General features: G+C 43.5%; 3 protein-coding genes across 4 annotated transcripts in view; 2 read left to right on the top strand and 1 right to left on the bottom strand.

Annotated features, from left to right (window-relative positions):
* crebbpb (CREB binding lysine acetyltransferase b) overlaps positions 1–8077 on the top strand; it is a 34384-nt gene extending 26307 nt beyond the window's left edge. For both annotated transcript variants that reach the window (XM_074695933.1, XM_074695932.1), the window contains exons 18-31: positions 19–258; positions 356–444; positions 801–881; positions 1186–1242; positions 1331–1408; positions 1512–1579; positions 1684–1834; positions 3120–3266; positions 3366–3479; positions 3572–3737; positions 3927–4094; positions 4296–4457; positions 4553–4834; positions 4928–8077. In XM_074695933.1, coding sequence (XP_074552034.1) covers positions 19–258; positions 356–444; positions 801–881; positions 1186–1242; positions 1331–1408; positions 1512–1579; positions 1684–1834; positions 3120–3266; positions 3366–3479; positions 3572–3737; positions 3927–4094; positions 4296–4457; positions 4553–4834; positions 4928–7255 — 4131 coding nt within the window. In that variant the 3' untranslated portion in view covers positions 7256–8077. The remainder of the gene's footprint in view (positions 1–18; positions 259–355; positions 445–800; positions 882–1185; positions 1243–1330; positions 1409–1511; positions 1580–1683; positions 1835–3119; positions 3267–3365; positions 3480–3571; positions 3738–3926; positions 4095–4295; positions 4458–4552; positions 4835–4927) is intronic.
* A 696-nt stretch (positions 8078–8773) lies between these two features.
* trap1 (TNF receptor-associated protein 1) lies at positions 8774–17587 on the top strand. The gene is made up of 18 exons (XM_074696861.1): positions 8774–9101; positions 9501–9671; positions 9771–9853; positions 9944–10084; positions 10274–10345; positions 10449–10609; positions 10746–10855; positions 12310–12383; positions 12507–12662; positions 12861–12981; positions 13062–13131; positions 13213–13360; positions 13456–13641; positions 14442–14580; positions 14675–14760; positions 14844–14989; positions 15071–15143; positions 16722–17587. The coding sequence occupies exons 1-18, from the start codon at positions 8981–8983 to the stop codon at positions 16821–16823; spliced, it is 2160 nt and encodes a 719-aa protein (XP_074552962.1). The 5' UTR covers positions 8774–8980; the 3' UTR covers positions 16824–17587.
* A 47-nt stretch (positions 17588–17634) lies between these two features.
* LOC141809707 (MAPK regulated corepressor interacting protein 2-like) lies at positions 17635–23811 on the bottom strand. Its single transcript, XM_074696862.1, has 5 exons — positions 23230–23811; positions 23080–23149; positions 22462–22601; positions 21261–21353; positions 17635–17996 (listed from the first exon to the last, which is right to left on the bottom strand). Exons 1-5 carry the CDS (start codon positions 23282–23284, stop codon positions 17926–17928), a joined length of 429 nt encoding a protein of 142 aa, XP_074552963.1. The 5' UTR covers positions 23285–23811; the 3' UTR covers positions 17635–17925.
* Positions 23812–25164: the final 1353 nt, after the last annotated feature.

The following is a 25164-nucleotide window of genomic DNA, read 5'->3' as shown; positions in this document are numbered from 1 at the left end:
CTCCCTCTGATTTTGCAGGACTACTTTGATATCGTGAAGAACCCCATCGACTTATCCACCATTAAGCGCAAGCTGGACACGGGGCAGTACCAGGAGCCGTGGCAGTACGTGGAAGACGTGTGGCTCATGTTCAACAACGCTTGGTTGTACAATCGCAAAACTTCCCGGGTGTACAAGTACTGCACCAAACTGTCAGAAGTGTTCGAAGCGGAGATCGATCCTGTGATGCAGGGCCTGGGTTACTGCTGCGGGCGCAAGGTGAGATGAAGGACGTGACTTTGGCTCAGATGTCAGTTCACATTTATATTTATTTTTTGGCGGCTCACTCCAACGATAATGCTCTGCTTTTCCACAGTACGAGTTTTCACCTCAGACACTGTGCTGCTACGGCAAACAGTTGTGCACCATCTCCAGGGACGGCACCTACTACAGCTACCAGAACAGGTAAAGGTCCACGCTGACACTCCTGAGAGGTGACAGGGTGAAGCTGGTTCCCCCTGAATGAATCACAGAGGTGCTCTGACCTATGATGCAGTCCGTCAGCAGAGGTCACTGATTGGCTCCTCCTCTTGGCTTCACCTGGAGCCAAACTCACAATGTCCATCTTAATATTCAGTCTATACTGAGAACTGGCACTGAAGCGCCCCCTGCTGTGCAGACTCTGATACTGCACTTCAGTTTAATGCACAATTATTGCACACACTCGTGAGGTACTAACCAAGAGGAGAGGTATCACAAAGTTTTACCGTTTGACCTGCAGCCCTCATTTGTTCATCCAAACACGGCCTTTCTGCCAACAGGTATCACTTCTGTGAAAAGTGCTTCAACGAGATCCAAGGCAACAGTGTGACTCTGGGGGACGACCCGGCGCAGTCTCAGACGTAAGTGATGCTGACGTTGTGAGTGAACCTCCACCTGATGAGGTTATAGTCATCGTAAAGATGTGCATAAAAGAGTTAAATTCTGGCGGAGGTTATGACCAAATACGACTCTCGGGACGAAAGATGTACATCCCCTGTGTAGCTTTACAAACCATTGTCCTACTTCTGTTGTCAAAATGAGCACACCCTCAGCTGTTTACCAACAGTAAAGCGATCTAGTAGACCGTCCTCTCTGCTTTGCTTATTCCTTTCAAACCATGTTTTGAGCCCAGTGGTCAACATGTCTATCTCTTCTCATCTGCAGCATGATCTCAAAAGAGCAGTTTGAGAAGAAGAAAAACGACACATTGGACTCTGAACCGTGAGTACTCATCTATACCCTCATTCACGAGATGCAGCTTTACTCCCTTCCCTACAGAAAGTATGAAAATGCTTCTTTCTCTTTGCAGGTTTGTTGAATGTAAAGACTGCGGGCGAAAGATGCATCAGATCTGTGTGTTGCACTATGATGTCATTTGGCCGTCAGGGTAAATCATACATACAGCTTTTGTTTGACTTTAATTTTGTTCAAACATTAACTGGAGCTACATTGAGTTAATACTAAACACACATAATCTTTTCCTCCTCTAGCTTTATCTGTGATAACTGTCTGAAGAAGTCTGGCAAAACAAGGAAAGAGAACAAGTTTTCAGCCAAAAGTAAGTCAACTCAAGAGGCGCAGCAGAAGGAAATCTTTGTTAAATGTTTCAAAGTCTGTTTCAAACTGAATTTTTTATTGAATATGTGTTTATTCTTTATACAGGGTTGCAGTCTACAAGGCTGGGGACGTATATTGAGGACAGAGTCAACAAGTACTTGAAAAGGCAGAACCACCCAGAGGCTGGCGAGGTGTTCGTGCGAGTGGTGGCCAGCTCTGACAAAACTGTGGAGATAAAGCCTGGCATGAAGTCAAGGTGGGGCTCTGACCTGTGGAGAAATGATCTTATAAGAGGGGTTTTGGCTCATTTAGAAGCTTCAAAGAAACATTTTTATTATTTTGTTCTCCATATTCACATGAAGTCTTGAAAATGTCATCAAGTGGTCAAAGGAATGCAGTTAAAGTGCTCGGCTGGACCAGAACCAGTGATATAACGATCATTTGATCAGCATCTTAAAACCAGAGCCTGCCAGGACTTCTCAGCCTGATTAACACATAAAATCAATGGATTTAAGTGTCTTAAAAACAGCTTATTTACTGTAGATGTCTCCTCTACTTAATATCTATAACCAATAGGGGTGTGACGAGATCTCGTGCCACAAGATCTCACGAGATTAAACCTTGGTGATATTTCTTGTATGAGTAAAAGCTGTTTCGCGGGTACAGCCAGGGCAGATGCCTTTCAGACTGTGAGCTATTCAGTTTTCTATTTGTGACCTGTGAGGGGCAGTATTGTATCTTTTTAACCATTAGTCTGCCAGAAACTGAGAAGAAGAAGAAAAGGAGCGGGAGTAGCATAATAAGCGTCGCAGGAATGACGTCAGAGCCCAAAATTATCCTCATTGAATCTTTTGTGTGGCAGCATTTTGGTTACCCTGTGGAAATAATTAACGGCAACCGAGTGACTGACAAGAAAAGGACAATATGTAAGCAGTGTAAAAGAATAGTGCCGTATACTGCGGCTAATACCAGCACGATGCTAAGGCACATACAAAACCAACACAGCTCGCTTCTAAAAGCAACTGAACCTGTGACAAATTCTGTTATTATTGTATATTACTTGCACTTGAAAAAAGAAAATTTAAATTTATTTTTGGAAAGAAGTTTAAGTTAAGTTAAAAGCTCATCCTTGAGTCATGCATGGGTGTAAGTTATAAAAGAAAATCAAAATGCAAATGCACTGTTTTGTGACTCTGTGCAATAAAAAAGTGTTTGTCCTGTCATAGATTTGTTCATTTTTGTATCCTAAAAGTAGTGTGAAAATATAGTCTGGTATCATTCTCGTGAACCCAATATCGTGTCTTGTCTCATGAGACAAGAGTATCATCACATCCCTAATAACCAACCATAGCAACATAAAACTATCAGGGCTTTAATGCTAGGCCTGAAATGAAAGCATTTTAAAAACAAGAGTGAATGTCATAGGGAGCAAACCTGCAGAAATCATCTTAAAATGGAAATACTTTCAGGAGCACTTTTGAAATAGAGCTTCCCTCTAATCCTCTGTTTGTAAATTGACCTGTGCCTCTCTGTCTGAACAGGTTTGTGGACTCCGGCGAGATGGTGGATGGCTTCCCTTACAGAACCAAAGCACTTTTTGCATTTGAGGAAGTAGACGGGACGGACGTTTGTTTCTTCGGTATGCACGTCCAGGAATACGGCTCAGAGTGCCCCTTTCCAAACACCAGGTAAATCTGCAGCTGTAAAAAGTAAAAAAAAATAGTTCTGCTGTCATTTTAGGGGGTATTTTGGCCTTTTTTACTAAACACTCTTTGTTTGTTTTGCAGACGGGTTTACATATCATACCTCGACAGTATTCACTTCTTCAGACCACGTATGCTAAGGACTGCAGTGTACCATGAGATCTTAATAGGCTACCTGGAGTATGTGAAGAAAATGGGGTGAGTTTGGAGTTTTTTTTACACCAAACCTCATTTTAACAACGTCACAGCTGATTCCTGCTCAGTGGTAACTTTCGTCTCTTCACTCTCAGGTATGTGACAGGTCACATCTGGGCCTGCCCGCCCAGTGAAGGAGACGACTACATCTTCCACTGTCACCCTGCAGACCAGAAGATCCCCAAGCCCAAGAGGCTCCAGGAGTGGTACAGAAAGATGCTGGACAAGGCTTTCGCTGAGAGGATCATACATGACTACAAGGTTGTGGCCACATATTGATGCTTTATGTCTGATTATCAAAAAATGACCCAAATTTTTCTGGTCTGACTCGACAAGATTTAGACCATTCAGTAACTCATGAAAGAAACTTGTATTTCACTTTCATATCGTCACGTCAGATCAATCAGTGGAGGATCACACCCTGATCAAAATGTGTGTGTCTGTGTTTAGGACATTTTCAAGCAGGCAACAGAGGACAGGCTGACGAGTGCCAATGAGCTGCCGTACTTTGAGGGCGACTTTTGGCCGAATGTTCTGGAGGAGAGCATCAAAGAGCTGGAGCAGGAGGAAGAGGAGAGGAAAAAGGAGGAGAACACGGCCTCCTCTGATACACCTGAGGTATGTTTCGTGGTATCACTGACTAAGCATTTTGAAATAGATTTAAAAGGAATTCTCTTTCAATGCTAAAATAAACAGCTTTGCATTTTATCCTCTGTTTCCCATCCAGCATTGTTTTACCGCTCAGCTTAACTTCATTACCTCATCTTCCCTGTTGTGCAATCTCTGCCGCTCTCAAAATTTGTGTTTATCTTTCTAAAGGGCGCTCAGGCTGACAGCAAGAATGCCAAAAAGAAGAATAACAAGAAAACCAACAAAAACAAGAGCAGCGTCAGCCGAGCCAACAAGAAAAAGCCTGGGATGCCGAATGTAGCCAATGATCTGTCCCAGAAGCTCTACGCCACATTAGAGAGGCATAAGGAGGTGAGATCTCACAGCAGAAAGCTCTTAAAGCAATGAACAGAGCATGCATTTGATCTAAACAGTTAAACACATTTCCTCCTCTTTTTTTCTCCCAGGTGTTTTTTGTTATCCATCTCCACGCTGGACCCGTCATTAACACCCTGCCACCCATCATGGACCCCGACCCATTGTTGACCTGTGACCTGATGGATGGCCGTGATGCCTTTCTGACTCTGGCCAGGGACAAGCACTGGGAGTTTAGCTCGCTGAGAAGGTGCAAATGGAGCTCGATGTGTATGCTGGTTGAGCTGCACAACCAGGGCCAGGACCGCTTTGTGTACACCTGCAACGAATGCAAACACCACGTAGAGACTCGCTGGCACTGCACCGTCTGCGAGGTAAAGAGCCGTGGCACTCACACAGAAACATGTGTTGAAATCTTGAAGTTTTTACTGCAGTATTGACTTAATCTTGTTCTCCCCTTCCATCAGGACTACGACCTCTGCATCAACTGCCATAACACCAAGGGCCACGAGCACCAGATGGTGAAGTGGGGCCTGGGTCTGGACGATGACAGCAACAGTCAGAGCGGAGAGGCCTCTAAGAGCCCTCAGGAAAGCCGACGTCTCAGCATCCAGCGCTGCATCCAATCCCTGGTCCACGCCTGCCAGTGCCGAAACGCCAACTGCTCCCTGCCTTCTTGCCAGAAGATGAAGAGGGTGGTTCAACATACCAAGGGCTGCAAGCGCAAGACCAATGGTGGCTGCCCTGTGTGTAAGCAGCTTATTGCTTTGTGCTGTTATCACGCTAAGCACTGTCAGGAGAACAAGTGTCCCGTTCCTTTCTGTCTCAACATCAAGCACAAACTCCGCCAGCAGCAGCTGCAACACAGGTTACAGCAGGCTCAAATGATGCGCCGCAGAATGGCCACCATGGCTGGAAGGGGTATGCCCATGCCATCCCCACCTACCTCAGCTGCCCCTGACACCCCAAACTCTGTGCAGCAGCCTATCACACCCCAGACCCCTCAGCCCGTGCCCAACCAGTCCCAGCAACAGCCGCCAAACAACCCTGTCAATATTCCCCAAAGCTTCCCTAACAACGGCCGGATCAGCCAGCCCACGACGCCTGTGCCACAGGGCAAACCAGGGCCTCAGTCATCCCCCCTTCATCAGCAGCAGTCGCCTCTGCCTAACATGCCACACCAACAGCAGCCCCAGCCTCAGCCCCCACCACAGCAGCAGCAACAACAACAGCAGCAGCAGCAGCAGCAACCACTGCTGGCAGCCCTGAAGGTGGCCCGGCAGATAAAAATGGCGGCTGACGCTAAGCAACAGCAGCAACAACAGCAGCAGCAGAATTATGCGATGAATGGGATGCCCATGAACCACCCAAGGATGATGGGGCCTATGCAGGGTCAGATGCAGATGATGCAGGGTCCCCGGGGCCCACAAGTGATGCAGGCTATGCAGCAGGGCCAGTGGGGTCCCGGAATGCAGAATCCCATGCAGAATCCCCAGAGCCATCAGCCGCAGGTCCCTCAACAAGGTCCTATGGCCCCTCAACAGGCTCAGGGAACTCCCATGCCACAGCAGGGCCAGCTCATGCAGAGGCCCATGATGCCCCAGCAACAGGGTCTCCAGATGCCTGGGGTCATGCCTCCTCAGGGACCCCCACAGCAGCAAAACATGCCACGAGGGATTCCTAATAACATCGCACCGAATGCCCTGCAAGACTTGCTGCGGACTCTCAAATCTCCTAGCTCTGCGCACCAAAAGCAGCAGGTCCTCAACATCCTGAAGTCCAACCCCCAACTCATGGCCGCCTTCATTAAACAGAGGACAGCCAAGTATCAGGCCAACCAGCCGCAGACACAGCAGCAGGTGCAGCAGCAGAACCCCCAAGCGATGCTCGGGTCCCAAGCTGGAATGCAGGCGATGGCGGCCATGGCAAACCAGGTGCAGAGGCCAGGTATGGCCCCACAGCAGCAGCCTCCTCAACAGGCAGGGCCCCAGGGCATGGCAGCTATGGGCCCCCAAGGCCAGATGATGAATGCTGCCCAAAACGGCAATACCCAAATGTACCGCAGGCAGCAGCTGCTCAGGATGCAGCAGATGCAGCAGCAAGCGCAGCAGCAGGCGCAGCAGCAGGCCCAGCAGCAGGGAGGCATGCCTCAGGGTCATGGTCAGTTCCCTCAACAGCAGCCAGGGCCAGCAAGCTACTCCCAGCTCCGTATGCAACAGCAAATGGCTATGCAAGGAGGTGGGGGGCCCATGGGACAGCTTCCCCCAACCTCCCAAATGGGACAACCTGGCATGGGCATGGATGGAGCTCAAAACCTCCTCCAGCAGCGCATCCTTCAGCAACAACAGCAGCAGCAGATGTTAAAGCAGCAGATGGGTTCTCCTGCGCAGGCTAACTCCATGAGTCCACAGCCCCACATGCTCCAAGGTCAAGCCCAGGGTGGAGCTCACTTACCTGGCCAGACTATGGCAAACACCCTGGGGAACCAAGTACGCTCCCCAGCCCCAGTGCAGTCCCCTCGTCCACCTTCACAGCAGCCCCCGCATTCCAGTCCCTCCCCGCGTATTCAGCCTCAGCCCTCACCTCAGCACGGCGCCCTTCACTCCAGCTCCCCTCACCCAAGCCTAGGGGGCCCAATGTCAGGCTCCATGGAGCAGGGCCATATGGGAACACCGGAGCAAAGTGCCATGCTCCCACAGCTTAACACACCAAACAGAGGGGGCTTGAGTAATGACATGGGTATGGTGGGCGACACAACGGGAGACACGCTGGAAAAATTTGTGGAAGGTTTGTAGCATTTTATGACAGAAGAAAGGCCTTGTTCTGTCTTCAACTGAGACTTTTTTTATATGTGCTTATGTAAAAAGCAAAAAGAAATTGAGACAAACGAGTTGTAAGAGGCCTACAGACTGTGAACTTACCTTTTACCAAGGGACTGCTTTTCTTCCAACACAGAGTGAATTAATAATTGCTGTTAAAAGAAGACACAAAGAATATATTTTTGGTTCGGACCAGCCATGCAAGTATTTGCCTTGGTCTATGTGTTATTTTAATTTGTTTTTCTTTTGTTATGATCTGATATGGACTTTTTTTAACAAACTTCTCAAAACAAAAAATATTTCTTTCGTTATTCTTTTTTTTTTATTTTGTACCTTTTCAAATTAATATCATATTTGTGTTGAGAAGACTGTAAAGTTATTTGTCTGGGAATTTTTGCTAGGTTTCACCTCTTGTTCAGTTTCTCTCTTCCCTGGCTAATTTATTCTAATATGCCATTTTACAAAGAAAAAGGACTGCCTTTGGGAAAGCCTTAATTTCTTTCCAGTTTGCAGAGTCTATGGGAGATTAACACATTTGTATAGATTTTGGCACTATTGCACACACCCAACACAAAAGGCAGGTGTGAGAAAAGCCTGCATTAAAGCTTGTTAATGTTCACAGGTGCCGGAATGTTCTTTTTACTGGCTTGGGTCCAGTGTTTTGTCTTGCAAATGTTTAAATAATTGCTTTGTCTCCCCCTCTGTCTACAGAAGTTCCTCGTGAAGTCCTGAACTGTTGAAAGTGGTTCAAATGGCTCATTTCGTACTTATATACCATATTGTTAAATAAACCTGTGTGCCACAGACTTTGTTTTGAATTGTTTTTGTTCTTAAGGGGCATCTCTTTTGGTCAGCTTTGGTATTACAATTTGTTTAATGTGATTGAATATCTTTTATTGATTTTGTTTTACTCTTAAAAAATGGATTAATGTGTATAAAATTTCATTTAAAAAATGATTGTTTAGGAAGTTCTTCACTTGACGGTAAGTCCAAAACATTTTGTGACACTGAGCCTTATAATGTAAGCCAAATAACACACCAAAAATTCTGCATTTTGGAAATAAAACAATCTGATTTCCCACATTTTTCTCTGACAAGTGACTAGTTTAGCTTCATGTTGGATAGAATGTATCTAAAATTATGTTATAAATTAATTTTAACACAGAACTATGATCAGCTAATAATGTTAGCATCTAGTTTAAGGATTATTTAAAATGAATGGCTCAAACATGGCTACTTTCTTTGAACTGCATTAGAAGTGAATTAAAAGCATTAATTGATAACGTAAGAATATGTTGAGGATGTTCTGCATTTTTTTTTCACTTTACAAAGGTTATAAAGATGGTACTGCCAGTGTCTTCCAATCACATATCTCAATTCTCTCATTTTATTCCTAAATAAGTGCACAGATAATACATAATAGAAAAAAAATCATTCATTAGGGAAAAATTTAGGCTAATGTTGTATTATTTATACAATTTTCACAGTGAACGTCTATATCGGATGATTGGTATTTATAAATAGGTAGTTACATGAGACATCGGCGCTACAGTCATCAGGCAGTGTCTTGGACATACCACTGACGTCATCACAAAGCGCCTTGGGTCCTAGTGCAGTCTGCGCTCGGCGTGTGTTCTTCACTCGGTTGACCTGACGCTTGAGGTCCCGTCTCGTCTTGTTTCTGTTCCCGTGTCTGTCATCATGTCCCGCTGCCTCTCGCTGGCTCGGTTCGCTTTCGGTGCCTCTCAGAGGACCAGCTCACGGTTGACGTTATGCGCTCGAGGCCTGAGCACCCGGTCTGCCTCGCGCCCTCTGGCTGCAGGTGAGCTGTTTGTGAAGCTTTAAGTTAGCATGGCCGGCTAATTGACAGTTACAAGAGCACATATGTGTCAACTCTGCATGTTTTAAGTGAAGTTCTTGTTTATCTTCTTTCTATTAGTCGGTCGGTAGTTTCTTAAACTGGTTGTCAAATGCCTCCTGGCAGTTGTTGCTTTAAATTATAAAGCTATGGTGCCTCAGGCTATTGTTATCAGTTACCAAAAAGCTGTAAACGAAAGTTTCCTGTACACAGACCAACATATGTTAAATAAAAACAAACAGCAAACCTTAAAGGATTTTTTTCTTGTCATTAAACTAGCAGTTTAATGTTTCGCAACTCTGTTTGTGCACTCATGTTGTTAAAGACATTTGAAGTAACCAGGTAACGCCTCTTTGTGTTCAGGCTTGCTGGTCAGGCAGCAGCACATGTGGAGCAGTGTTCCCAGGGTCTGGAGCTCACAGAGGTCTTGGCTGGACCATAGCCAGCAGTCTTCTTACAGCACCCAGGAGGCAGAGAAAGAGCCTGAGGAGGAACCTCTTCACACCATCATCAGTGACACAGAGTCTGTACAAGGTGCTGTTTGAGCTGCAGACAGAGTGAACCTAAATGTTACTCCCAGTAGAAAATTTACAGAGGTAATCTTATGGGTTTGTTTTTACATATCCAATGCAGGTAGCTTCTCCAAACATGAATTCCAGGCTGAGACGAAGAAACTGCTGGACATCGTCGCCAGATCTTTGTACTCAGAAAAAGAGGTCAGAGGGTTTGTGCGTCAAGTTCCCTGAAATGACATCCAGATTCTCAGCTTTGGCTAATTTGCTGTTTCCTCCTCCTCTTCCCACCAGGTGTTCATCAGGGAGCTGATTTCAAACGGCAGTGACGCTCTGGAAAAACTTCGCCACAAACTGGTGTCAGCAGGCGGTGCAACGGCCCAGATGGAGATCCACCTTCAGACTGATGGTACCAAGGGCACCTTCACCATTCAGGTATAGCCAACAAAGTTTGTCCTGGTTTGTCACAGTGCTTTAAGGCACAAAGAACAACTAGGTTGCTGCAGTGGCTCTTGTTCTTGGTCTTTTTTGCATAATAGTGCCACCTTGTGGATGAATATTGCACAACAAGCTTTTGTAACATTTCGAGTGACTGTTGATCCTTTTTTTTTTTTTTTTAAACAGGACACAGGAATGGGAATGAGCAAAGAGGAGCTGGTGGCTAACCTGGGGACTATCGCTCGCTCAGGATCCAAGGTTGAAAACGCTCCTTCATGTCCTTTGCTGGCGTACAGAAACTTTTCAAACATGAATCCATCTTCTGTTGATCTTTGTAATGATATCTCTCTCCACTCTGTAGGCGTTTTTGGATGCCCTGCAGAATCAGGCTGAGGCAAGCAGCACTATCATCGGACAGTTCGGGGTGGGATTCTACTCTGCTTTCATGGTGGCTGACCGTGTTGACGTCTACTCCCGATCTGCGGAGCCTGATGCACCAGGATACAAGTGGTCCTCAGATGGGTAAGGAGGAGGGAGGTGGTTGGGAGTTTCTGTTGTGTGATTTTGTTCATGATCCAAACAATGATTGTGGTAAACAACAGCAAAATCCCTTTAAAAGATTTAATGCTTACATTTTTGTTTGACTGTCTGTATTTAGCTCTGGGGTTTTTGAAATCGCTGAAGCCAGTGGTGTTCAACAGGGAACAAAGATCGTGCTGCACCTGAAAGACGACTGCAAAGAGTTTTCTTCTGAGGACAGAGTGAAAGGTAAAAGTGCTTGAGCTGTAGTGGCTGTAACTGGGGCTGTAATTTTATTCGATTAATTAATTGCACTACAAATCAATCCGTTATAAAAATTAATGCAAATTATCCGGCTATTCTCAGCATATCTTGAACAATCTTTCAAGACCCAAATATTATTGTTTCCTCTGACTATGTAAACACCAAAACTACCTAAGAAGAGTGGACTTCTTCTTTTATGTATCTCTTCCTGGTTTTGATCCAAAAAAACAGACAACGCACTTTTTTTTAGATAGCACTTATCTCGGCGCTCCATCCTTGAGTTCTCTCCATGATCTTTGTTGTCTTTTCTCACGATCACGTTGCTCTTTCTCTCTGAACTAGGGATGGGTACCGAATAAAGTACCTTTGTAGGTACCAACCAAATTCTGTCAAAAGTACAGGTTACAGATTCACATAAAATCAAGAGGTACCATGTTTAGGTACCCAAATACATCCTTGTGAGTATGAGGGACTGGAAGAATAGGCAATTTTCCATGCAGGACTTGAACACAACATTGCAAGGTTATATATTGAAGAATAAATGTTAAATTGAAACATTTGTTTATTTTATTATTAAAAAATGCTATTTTTTAGCACATAAACACAAAAAAGTACAGAAAATTGGCACTGTTGAGTTCTAGTACCGATTGCCAGGTACCAGGCATCTGTACTGTATCGCTTCAAATGTGAAAGGTACCCATCCCTACTCTGAACTACTACTATCTCACTATGTCTCTGTCATCTCACTTCTTTTCCTCATATCCATGCTAAGCTCTCATCCAAAGAGCACACTGCTCTCACCCACAGTAGTTAAAGAGCATGATTCTGATTGACAAGCTCTGCCAGACCCCCCCTCCATATGAACATTTTAATATTGGCCGGTTGAAGGACCCGTACATGGCGGTGGCATATCACTTCACACATGCATGGCTAATCAAACCAAACAAAGTCGAGGTGACAATAGGAATAGACACAACAATTGCAAGTGAGGCCAGCAAATTTTTTAGCAATTTTTTTTATTTACAGAAACATGAGGACAGGACAGTCAACAAAAACAGGGTTATTTGTAGCTCAGGTAAAAAAAAAAAAGTTTTTTTATATCCTTGAAGCTGCTCCACCCGGATGAAGTATTGAAGAATATAGAATTTTATGGACAGGATGCTCTGACTTAGGCTTTTTTCAATCAACAATAAAAATGTGGATTTACAAATCTGTATTCATTTAATTAGTCATGCATTACAGTTGTGTGATGTCTTAGAATTAGATTCTTATCTGGGGACTTAAATCAGATATGAGATTAAAATATAATTAATTAGATTAATTAATTACAGATCTAATAATTAATTCAATTCGTTTTTTAAATCGCCTGACAGCCCTAGTTTTGACGTTAACATCAAAGTATTAAAGCATTTGATTTCATGCTGGTGTGTCTCTTTCAGAGGTCGTTACAAAGTACAGCAACTTCGTCAGCTTTCCCATTTTCCTGAACGGACGGAGGCTCAACACTCTGCAGGTCAGCCTGTCCTCATCTCATTATTACGTTTTAATTTGACTATTATTTTTGTTCCATTTCATTTAAGAGTGTTTTTTCCAAGAGAAAATGATTGACTTTGTTATGATATCCGTCTCCTGTCAGGCATTGTGGATGATGGAGCCAAAGGAAATCAGCGACTGGCAGCACGAGGAGTTCTACCGATATATCGCAGAGTCCTACGACAGACCCCGCTACACCCTGCACTACCGAGCCGACGCCCCGCTCAACATCCGCAGCATCTTTTATGTCCCTGAGACGGTGAGGAGCTCAGTGCTGTTTCTGATGCACAGCTGCACTAAGTGTAGCCTTTAGCTGATTTCAGACTCCTTCAAAATAATCAGTGAAAGTTTTTTCAGTCTTAATCTCTCAGTTTATCAGTTATTCTCTCTTCATCAACTTGCTTAAAATACTTTTTTTCCGGTGTAAAGGAGCAAATTGTTGTGTTTTTGCCAACAGAAGCCGAGCATGTTTGACGTGAGCAGGGAGATGGGATCCAGCGTGGCTCTGTACAGCAGGAAGGTCCTGATCCAGACAAAGGCCACTGACATTCTGCCCAAGTGGCTGCGCTTCCTTCGAGGTTAGAGGCCATGTTTTCCACATCAGAGCAGACGTCATCACGTTTTCACTGCTGGGCTTAACTCTGATTTGTTGATGCAGGTGTGGTGGACAGTGAGGACATCCCCTTAAATCTGAGCAGAGAGCTGCTGCAGGAGAGCGCCCTCATCAGGTACAACACGAGCTCTGCACTTATTAGGTTTGTTTCTGCGTTCTCTGATTCTGACTGTGAATATTTTCTGACCTTTTTCAGGAAGCTGCGTGATGTGTTGCAGCAGAAGGTGATCCGCTTCCTGCTGGACCAGAGCAAGAAGGATCCAGAGAAGTACAACAAGTTCTTTGAGGACTACGGCCTCTTCATGAGGGAGGGCATCGTCACCACGCAGGAGCAAGACGTCAAGGTGACCTGTCAGAGAGGATAACGGTTTATTTTAACCTTCCTTTCTTTACAAGAACCGCCTGTGTACAGCGTCAAATGTTTGCGTTTCCTGTGCAGGAGGACATCTCAAAGCTGCTGAGGTACGAGTCCTCTGCTCTGCCGGCGGGACAGATGACCAACCTGATGGAGTACTCCTCCCGCATGAAGGCTGGAACACGCAACATCTACTACCTGTGTGCCCCGAACCGTCACCTGGCAGAGCACTCCCCGTACTACGAGGCCATGAAACAGAAAGACATGGAGGTGAGAGGGCAGCAGGGATGGTCACTGATGTCATCATATTTGAACATCTTTCAACAGTACAGAAAGATGTTCAAATATGATTTATGTAATAAAGGGTAGGGTCTGCAGGAGTTTTGGTTACTCATTAAAAAAAACAAAAAAAAACAAAAAAAAACTCAAACTAAGCTCTAACTGGCTCAGTGCCAGCAGCAGCCCACACCCACAGCCTCTGACTTGGCTGCGTAAACACACTCACTACCCCAGTAACCACCTGTGGCATCGTGCTTCTACATGAGAGAGACTTAAGAGCTGGTCACCTGACTTGGCGTGTTAGCACAAGCTAATCACAGGTATTTGACACATACCTGGTTAGCAGAAAGCTAACTCACGCCGCTCTTGGTCAAGAGTTGCTCTCCAAGTGTCTGAAAGTGAACGGAAGTGGAGCCGAGCTTCACCCTTGTTTAGTAAAAAGCTTTATCTGTTTGGCGTTTCATTTTGATTTGGTTGTGTTTTTCTGTCTCCATGCTACATCCACTATCGTAGCCACTCAGGATAGCTCCTTCCACTCGCTAACCAACACACCAAGTCACTTACACACTGGGTGCCCTGTGATTGGCTTAAGTTACCATCACTATCTCCACCCAGAAATGTCCCGATACAACCAAAACATCAACATACAGGCAGAGGAAGGGGGTTGAGGCAGACACAGACACTGCCACACATGCACAGAGGCCCAGAAGTGATTACTGAGCAGGATTATTTCTGTAAAAGTTGTTGAGAAATTTCTCTTCTCCTAATCCCGTCTCATTCCTCCTGTGCAGGTTCTCTTCTGCTACGAGCAGTTTGATGAGCTCACTCTGCTCCACCTGCGAGAGTTCGACAAGAAGAAGATGATCTCCGTGGAGACGGACATTGTGGTTGATCACTACAAGGAGGAGAAGTTTGAGGACAGCAAGCCGGGTCTGCTCCTTTCTCATATCTAAAGTCAAAACTCAGCTCTCAGCGTTTTCCTCTCTGTAGTTCTGACGTATCTGTTTCCTCTCCTCTGCTCCAGCCTCTGAGCGCCTGACACAGGAGCAGGCTGATGATCTCATTGCCTGGATGAAGAACGCTTTGGGCCCCCGGGTCACAAACATTAAGGTAAGCCTGGTTTCCTGCTTGGTGTCAACTTCTCTGTAAGACAATCAGAGCGTCACGTAACACACTCTCCTCCTGACCCTTAGCTGACTCCACGGCTGGACACACACCCCGCCATGATCACAGTGCTGGAGATGGGCGCCGCTCGTCACTTCCTGCGCACGCAGCAGCTGGCTCGCACCGCGGAGGAGAGGGCTCAGATTCTGCAGCCCACTCTGGAGATCAACGCAGGGTGAGATATAGATGCTTCTGATTGGTGGGGTTGATTTTTGGATACTGTTGTCTTCACTGTTGTGCATTTGCCACCTTGTAGACACGATCTGATCAAGAAGCTGCACGCGCTCAAGGACTCAAACTCTGAACTAGCTGGACTGCTGATGGAACAGGTAGAATAAACTTTATCACATAGAACATGTTGATACTTTAAAGTGTCTTTAAAGGGATAGTTCAGTTTTTTTGAAGTGGGGTTGTATGAGCTCTATGTGACCACTAGGGACATTAGATACAGTAGAAAGTTGTCTCCTCTCCCTCGGTAAGACACAAACTTTAATCAGTGGTGACGAGGAAATAGACGCTAACTGGGAGAGACAGTACCAAATTCAAAGGCTATTTTCTCTGCCTACAAGAAGTACAATCAAAAAGTAATACCACAGTCAAAGAGTACGCTACATTGAATATTTTTTGAGTGCATTAAGTCTTCGGAAATATAAACATTTATCTGGACCTAACTAACTGGTCATGTATCCTTCCGCACAGTGCTAGTGTGCTCCAGCCCCACTCCTCCTTTCAGCTGTAGGGAATGTAAACAAGCTATGCCTCAGGCGCCGGTTGTAGCCTCGTGTAAGTTTGATCAAGTATCGTAATTCTTTTGTTTGTACTCTAAGGATTGTGAGGCAGCGTAGGAAATTCAAAATGAGTGACTATGACAGCAACAAAGAAGTTCCATTCACTTTGGAACCAAAAGGATACCTGTATGAACCGGAGCACACAGACGAAGGAAAGAAGGAATACAGAGGAAACATCCGCGGACACTGGACATCAAGATAGAGTCGGAAATACTCAGTGGTGTAAATGTCTGAGCTGTGACTCAATGCCCACGGATGCTAGTGCTGTCACGAGTGGAACTTGGTTACAGACACTCTTCAGGATTTGTCTGAGTTAGAGGTCACTGCTGGCTCTCAAGCCGTCTGTATAACTCATCACACAGATTTCCCTGCTCTTCTGAATTCTGGAGTGTCCTGTAACAGCAACAACAACAACAGTCGTGGCAGCAGTTATACTCAGCATCTTGATGTCCAGCGTCCGTGGATGTCTCCTCTGTATTCCTTTCAGTCGCCATCTGTAGCAGCTCCTCTTCTGTGTGCTCCGGTTCCAAAGTGAATAAAACTTCGTCGCTGTCATAGTCACTCATTTTGAATTTCCTACGCTGCCTCACAATCCTTAGAATACAAACAAAAGAATTACGATACTTGATCAAAGTTACACTAGGCTACAATCGGCGCCCGAGGCATAGCTTGTTTACATTCCCTACAGCTGAAAGGAGGAGGGGGGCCAGAGCACACTAGTGCTGCGCGGAAGGATACATGACCAGTTAGTTAGGTCCAGATAAATGTTTATATTTCCGAAGACTTAATGCACTTAAAACATATTTTATGTAGCGTACTCTTAAACTGTGGTATTACTTTTTGATTTTAGTTCTTGTAGGCAGAGAAAATAGCCTTTGAATTTGGTACGGTATTTCCCTGTTAGCGTCTATTTCCTCGTCACCAACGATTACAGTCTGTGTCTTACTGAGGGAGAGGAAACAACTTTCTACTGTATCTAATGTCCTTAGTGGTCACATAGAGCTCATACAACCCCACTTCAAAAAAACTGAACTATCCCACTAAGTTGTGATCACTTTCTGTGTTTTTCCAACCAAACCCTCTTCAGTATCAGTCATTCTTTGTGTCCATATTTCACAGATCTATGACAACGCCATGATCGCAGCAGGCCTCAACGATGACCCCCGACCAATGATCTCCCGCCTCAACGATCTGCTGACGAAAGCTCTGGAGAAGCACTGAGCGCTCCATCACAGACATGAACAGACTGAGTGTGGAGGACTGAGGCAGTTAGACTGAATGTTTTTACAGACAGCAGCAGCAGCTCCTGAAAGTCCTGCAAAGCTGGGAAACTGCTGCTCCTGAAAGGAACGAACTAAAGCCACAACATCACATCTCTTTCTCTTCTGGACGCCTCCCTTATCATCCTGAGGGAGAGCACAGAGAGGCTTCAGAAGCCGACGGGTGAAGATGGTGAAGGTGGATCGCTGAAAGCTTCCTCTCTTGTTTGTGTTTGTTCTCTGTGTGTCAAACTGAGATGATATGAAGAGGATCGATGCCAAACCCTCCCCTGTTACAGTGACAGTTCCCTTAACTCTTAGGCCTGATTATATTTACAGAGATACACAAGCAAAACAGCTGTGTGGAAGTGGGACTATCACTTTAAAATCTCCACGTTTGCTTAAGAATTTCCTGACATCCCATTAGCTGAATCAAGCTGTTAACTTTTTTTCACTTTGTTTCCTTATTTTTGTACATGTTCTTTTAAAGTTTTTATTGTTTTTCCTCCTGTAATTTAATTCACTCTGCTCACTCATGAAGTCACTAAGAAAGAAGGATCTTGTGGGAAAAGTTTGTAACAAAATATTTTCTGAACTGTGTTGAATGGAGAAGTGAAACAACAGGTGTGAGTGCAGAGAACGCTTGATGTAAAACAGATCATATACTGTCATCATTGATGGAGCTTTTTGCTGTGTGAATTAAAATAAATCAGTAAACACAAAACATCTTGAAAATACAATTTTACTGCATTTCAAAGTCACATTGACATCTCTGCTGTGAGGGTAGAAGATGAGAGCAGCCTGAATATCACAGCATCATCCTCCAGCGCGCAGTCTGTCAAAGACTGAGTATTCTGGGATGGATGGGTTTCAGAGTTTCAGTGAAGTGATTCTCTGGTTTTCTGTGTAAGCGTCCCAGCGCTCTCTGTCCATTTTAGAATCACATCAGTCCAGATCATTGACCCATCACACCTCCTGCCGAGGATTCCTCTTCTCTGTGAGCCGTCCTGCTTCAGGTCTCACCTCCTGACCATCCGTCAAGATCCGCATATCCACAGAGAGTGTCAGGAGAGCTTGTCGATGTTGGCGAGAAATCGCTGTGCCCACCACTCGTCCAGATCTAAAGGCACAAAGTCTGAATGAGGAGGAAGAACAAATGCTTTAATTATATGGAAAAATAAGTGAAGTTCCGGCATTTTACCCAGATTAAAGTCAAGAAGCTCTTTACAAAGATAAAACATACTAAAATAAATAAGTAAAACAAACAGAGCTTTTTTTTTTTAAATACAATTTTTTAGTTTCCCAACATGTATAAGCTCCATAACAGTGACCACTTCATGCTTTTGATGATGAACATTAAATACAAACAATATACAAGAGTTAAAATCTGCTTGAGTTTTGAGCACTAACATTAATTCCACGTTTTATATTTAAAAATAATAACTGCACGATCCGTTACAATCAATTACGTTTTTTGCTCTGGACGTTTATTAATTTCTAGACGAAGGACAATGTGTTTATTCAGGCTTCGCGTGGTTAACAAGTAGTTTGTCACCGCCCTCTAGCGGACACGAGGGAGAACTGCAGCATTTTACTAACCATTCACGAGCTAAAAGCTAAATATTTGTGCCATAAATGTAAAACTTCTTGCAGCAACTACAGAGATAGCATTTCTAGAGCGAAAAACAAAATCAAGAAATGTGTATTCTGACCCCCCAAAATCGACTTTTTCCCGCTAGTTTCGTCCTGACTGTAATACGAAGGTGATTCATTCACTAGCATGCTGTATTCAGTGTATCTCGTCTACAACATTAACCACGTGTTAGTACCGCCCTCTAGCGGACAAAAACAAGAACTGCAACAAGCTAGCTGTAAAGTTAGCAAAAATAACATTGATGTACTGAATTACATTTCCGGTCATACTTTTCAAAGTAAGATGACTGGAAAAACGAGCAACGTTACGGAATTGTTTTGTTGGTCTTTGAAACGACTAAACATATGTTTAGTCGTTTCAAAGACCAACAATGTTTATATATTATATATATATATAAAATTATATATATATATATAATTATATATATATATATATATATATATATATATATATATATATATATATATATATATATATATATATATATATATAATTATATATATAATTATCATCCCAATTATTGTAATGCTAATGATGACTTTGATTTACTCAGTTATTGTATGATTGACAGTTGTACAGTTATGAGTATTACATATTTTTTATGATTACTTTATTCTTAATTATCACTTCATAGTGCTTTTATTATAATACATGGTTACACTTTGAAAAGGGAATACTTCAGAGAATGGTTTAGTCATTTTTACTCAATGTTGGGCAATGCAATAATAAAATCTTTAAATGTCACTTACAAATTGTACAACTTTCAAGTCAGTGAGAAAATTAATCATGTTTGTTATCATGTTTGTTATTGATCAGCTAAGTTTATTTAAGGTTAACAAGTGGTTTGTCACTGCCCTTTAGTGGAGACAGGGAAGAACTGCAGCATTTCACTAACCATTGACGAGCTAAAAGCTTAATGTTTGTGCCATAATTTAAAACCTTCTTGTATAACCACAAAGAAAGCATTTCTACAGAAAGAAAAGTGAGGAAGTTATTTCTGACCACAAAAAGAAAAATCGTCTTTTTCCCGCTGCTTTCGTCCTGACTGTAATACGAAGGTAATTCATTCCCTAGCATGCTGTATTAAGTGTATCTCGTCTACAACATTAACCATGTGTTAGTACCGCCCTCTAGCGGACAAAAACGAGAACTGCAACACACTTGCTGTAAAGTTATATCAATAACATTGATGTACTGAATTACATTTCCGGTCATACATTTCAAAGTAAGATAACTTGCAAAACGAGCAACGTTACTGAATTTTTTTGCTGATGTCTGAAACGACAACATAATTATCATCCCAATTATTGTAATGCTAATGATGACTTTGATTTACTCAGTTATTGTAGGATTGGCAGTTTTACAGTTATGAGTATTACATATTTTTTATGATTACTTTATTCTTAACTATCACTTTATAGTACTTGTATTTTAATACACAGTTACACTTTGAAAAGATTATACTTTAAAGAAAGGTTCAGTCATTTTTGCTTCATGTTGGGCAATGCAATAAAAAATCTTTAAATGTCACTTACAAAACGTACAACCTTTAAGTCAGTGAGAAAATTCATCATGTTTGTTCTCATGTTGGTTCTTGATCAGCTAAGTTTATAGATGGTTAACAAGTGGTTTGTCACTGCTCTTTTGTGGAGACATGGACGAACTGCAGCATTTCAATAATCATTGCTGAGATAAAAGCTAAAAGCTAAATATTTGTGCAATGAATTAAAACTTTCTTGTATAACCACAAAGAAGGCAATTCAACAGAAGGAAAAATGAAGAAATTATTTCTGACCACAAAAAAAATCGACTTTTCCCCTGCTACTTTCGTCCCGACTGTAACATGAACGTGATTCATTCACTAGCATGCTGTTTCCAGTGTTTCTAGTCTACAACATTAACCATGTGTTAGTACCGCCCTCTAGCGAACAAAAACAAGAACTGCAAAACGCTAGCTGTAAAGTTAGTATCAATAACATTTTCGTACGGATATACATTTCCGGTTGTACCTTTCAAAGTAAGATGACTAGAAAACTAGCAACGATGCAGAATTGTTTTGTTGGTGTTTGAAACGACTGAACATACAGTTATCTTCCCAATAATTGTAATGCTAGTGATGATTATGATTATTTTGATAAGGAACTGTCTTCTTACTTTATTTGTTGCAGTATTTTCACATTCTTGATTATTACTTAATAGTACTTGTATTATAAAAAATGGTTACACTTTGAAAATGTAATACTTTAAAGAAGTTAAGTCATTTTTGCTCAATGTTGGGAAATGCAATACAAATCTTTAAATGTAACTTACAAAATGTGACTACTATTACATTAGTAATAGTAGTCACTATTATTATTACTATTAGTCCTCATGTTTGTTATTGATCAGCTAAGTTTATAGATGAAAAAATTATGAACCTTGATGAGTTTTTATAACCATGTCAGCAGAGTTTACATATCTAATTTGGACTAGAGGCAGAGGCAGAGGGAGGCCTGCTAGCTTCCTTCCAGCTGGAAGGATCAGAGGCAGGTCCGCTAATCCTAGTTTGGCTGGCAGTCGTAAACCTGAACAAACTTCTGTCCAGGTTGCAGAGGTTTAGGCCTGTGGACTGTTGATATGAAACCGCTGAGATTTCACACACTGCTGCAGAAAACACACTCCTCAAACGCTGAGGCTAAAAGTACTTCGTCATAAATGAAATTACAACAGCTCAACTGGAGAAGAGTGTAAAGAGGCTTTACTTACTGTCCATGTGAGGGCTGGAAGTGGATCCTCTGTAGAAAACGGCTCCCCGCACCTCCTCTGGCCCCTGCTCCTGCTGCATCACCTCCTGCCAGGCTGAAAACACAGGAACACGAGTTGTTTAATGGATACTTATTGCTCCTTTAATGTGATTCAAGTGGATCAACTATATTTAATCTAAAAATTACTGTTTTTTTTCTATTGCCAGATTATTGTAAATCTGACATTTTTACACTCAAATAAAAGTAAAAGAAATCTCTTTAGGCTCGAAAGAACAGTCACAGGGATTTCCCTGTTTCTGTGCTTTTCACACCATTAATCCAATAATCTCAGGAAGCAGATTATTTCAGTAATGCAGAGATGATGAATCACTTCCTGTATGTCCTTGAGATGTTTTATATAAGGCTCCTTCAGCTGCTATATTGAAAAAAAAAAGAAGAAGTGAACACAGGAAACTGGTCATAAGGATGCAATTAGCAGCTAATGGTAAATGTTCTTATCTGTCCGAGTCAAAAAGGTCGAGCACCCCAGAGTCACACCCACAAAGTCAAGTCCACAAGGGCAACTGCTTCAAAGGGCTGGATTTCAAAAGGTACAGCATAGAGGCTGGAGGCTTTACGTGACATAAAGTGTGTGTTTATGTGCGCTCTAATAGATTTTATCTCAGTAGCTACCTCTTGTTGTGTCTTCAGGGTGACTAATCTTGTTTATATTCACGGTTGGTGTTTTTCAGGGGGAGAAAAGGAATGAGCAGCCCTGAACAGGAGGTCGTGGGGGGAGGATCGGCCTTCTTTGTGTCCTTGTCCTCTCAAACCACAAGGTTACTGAAGCTGTTTATGAGCTGCCGGTGGCTGAGCTTTAACACTCAGGGAGCAAAAGAGGTAAAAGAGCTGCACTCAAACTTTAAACTGGGTCAGTGTGTAGAGTTTCACCTGAGCCTGACAAAACCTTTCAACCTGTCAGTCCCCTGAGTCTTTTCCACCTAATGCCTCCTGAAAACAAAGTTTCTTTCAGCTCCAGTGAGGGTCACGAGGAGCAGGATATGTGGGTGTGAGAGCGTTTCTCTGCTGGGTGCCTATCATGGCTATCAGTGTCAGAGCAGCTGTAGGGGTGAGGCTTGGAGAAGGGGGGCTGCTAGCAGTAAAATTTGATAGTAAAACAATGACATCTTCAAAAACAGCTGGCGAGGGCTCCGCTCCCTCACCCTCATAGACGAATTTGACGTTTTCCTCGTGGGCAGCGGTGAAGCTTTCCTCCTGCTGGGTGTCTGCTGGGAGCGCTGGAGCAGGGTGATGGTACTTTTTGCCGTTGGGGCGGTTGAAAACGATCTTGGGTGCGGGGAGGCTGCGCACACGAGAGGGAGAAAGAAACGTGTCACAGGTAGTGTGGCGTGTTCGGCAAACAGATCATTTCAGTGTCTGAGGATTTTTGGGGCCTAAACTCAAACAAGGCGGCGACAGCTGAGTGAAGAAACATGTGCCTCCTCGCCTTCCCACAAGGTCACACACACACACTCACTCACACACACACTCACACACTGCAGGCTGAGTTTGAAAGGCATTAAAGAAGCCCTGGCAGGCAGATTGAACCTTGGGAGTCAGAGTGTGAAGGAGTGTTGTAAATCATCCAGGCTTTCAAAGGCAGTGTGTCTCACTCTGATGACGTCCACACTGCTCTTAACACACACACACACTTTAACCAACACAGTCAGATCAGGGAGGTTTGTCTCCAAAACTAAGCCAAAAAGCAAAGACCTCAAAGGGACACACACTAACACACGAACACCTTTCTTTTTTTAACAACAGGAGCTTCTTTCACTTACTCAGGCATGTTCCAGGATGTTTGTTTGTGCTTGAAGTCGTTGATTTTGTTGTCAAGCTGCTGAGTCGGCCCTGAAACAGTAAAAATAAGTCAACAAGTTTGAACTCATCCTGGATTTCTGGTGTCTGAAGGCTGCAGGTCTGAGTCTCACCTGTCCTCCTCTGGGTGACCAGCTTGCTGGGTCCTCTGGTGATAGTGTACATCATGTGCAGAGAGGAGTCACCTGTGAACTTTAGGCACTTTGGGAGAGAAGTGAGTGTAGCTGCAGCGCAAACAGGTGGAGCAGGCCCGCTCTCACACAGAAGGCACTTCAGTCTGAACGCATTCCCACAGGCTCAGCCGATGAGTGGAGGAGTAGTCTCTCCTTTCTTTCTTTTGGGGGAGATGTGTGTCCTCCTGTCAGCTGATCAGCCTGGATCTCATTCACAGTCACAGGGTGCAAGTTTGAAGCCAACCCAGCTCCACACGCAGACCAAGCAGCCTGTTTGGTAACGTCTCAGAAAGCAGATCCGTACGTGTCGCTCCACTCCGCGTAAAAAAGCAGCAGCTGGGCCGCATCGCATCCGGAACACCGTCCCTTTGTCACCCTCCTCCTGCCTCCGGACAGTTAAGTAACTTTGGTGCGAAGGTGTCCTGTGCAGGCACAATGTCACATAACCTGGAGCGGCGGCTGTCATTCATAAGACATTGTGCGCACACCGCCGGAGCGCAGCACCACTCGACGTCGCTTACACGCCTCCCCTGGCGCTTTAAAGAGACAGTGTCCCAGCATTTGTGGAGCTCTGGGGGCCCACATGTGACGTGAGGGACTGAGTCATTACCAACGTTAACCTCCCAAATTCTAGAAAAAGTGAAAACTTATTCTGGAAATTTCCAAAGAGTGACCAAAAAGACAGGAAACACATTAACTCCTGTTGTGTCAGTTTAGATAAAGTCTCACATTCTTCGCTCATGCATGAAGCCCCTATCAACTCTGAACGTCTCTGTGTTTACAACACACACACTCGAGCTCACGCGCACAATGCGCACGTTTACAAAGCAACCAGACTCTGCTTTATGTACACAACGTGTGCTCGATCAAATTAAAGAAGTAGATAAGACAAGGAAAGTAGATAAAAGTGTGTTTATTGAAGAGTTGCACATAAAGTGCCATGATAACATAAATCAACAAACCTGAAGACTGTGGATTACTCTTCACTGTGAGGCGTAAACTTTCATCTCCATTGAGGCTCAGGACACTGATGATTGATGTTTGCATGATTTAACACTGAATTCTTGTCACTTATTAATTAATTAATTAATTGATTAATTTATTTTTATTTTTGGAGTTAGTCTTTAATCTCATCACATCATCTCTTTTGAAACTTTTATTCATTACTTCAGACATTAGCTTGTATGGAGAACAGAAGCTGAGCAGTTTAATGTCAGACCAATCATGCTTTTATTCAACCTCTTTGCTTCATTTAAAGGTCCCATATTATGCAAAAATCTCTTCATTAAGTCTTTTAGTGAAATTTGTGTGTCTTTGTCTTTCCTCCCAGCCCACAAAATGTGATATTTAATGCCAAACCTGAACTTAGTAGCGCTTGTGAATGTAAAATCCAGACCTAAAACGAGCTGTTTAGATTTGGGGGATTTGCTGACGTCAGCGATTCCCTTTTTTGACCAATCAGGAGCAAGTCTGACCTGATTGGTCCACCCGAGCAGATACCAATGCTTGATTTATTGGCTTTTTGGACCAAAACATGTTACTACCATTTCATGAAGACAGCAATGATCCATATTAAACTGTAGAAAAGGAGCAGAGTATGGGACCTTTAAGATATCCACCAGTTATTGATCAGCAGCAGCGCTGCCAGGGATTTTGGGCCCAATAAAAAGAAATATTGCTAGGTTCCCGTATAATTTTATTAGGGGTCTTTCTGGGCCCCTGTCAAAGAATTCCCCCTTTTCAGCACCCATGTTGATCAGTTAAGCATTAAAGGAGCATGGGGGATGGCTTTCCTTTGTTTGATTTATACTAGGGATGGGCAAGTACTGCTATCAGGTATTGGCAGATACCAGCCTTATTCCAAAGTATCCATAC

Source organism: Halichoeres trimaculatus, unplaced genomic scaffold (genome assembly GCF_033239565.1).
Source record: "Halichoeres trimaculatus isolate MK-OKI-2021-1 unplaced genomic scaffold, fHalTri1.1 fHalTri1_scaffold_20, whole genome shotgun sequence".
Taxonomy (NCBI): domain Eukaryota; kingdom Metazoa; phylum Chordata; class Actinopteri; order Labriformes; family Labridae; genus Halichoeres; species Halichoeres trimaculatus.
Note: the sequence above shows the minus strand (reverse complement) of the source record. Positions and strands in the feature narration are given on the sequence as shown.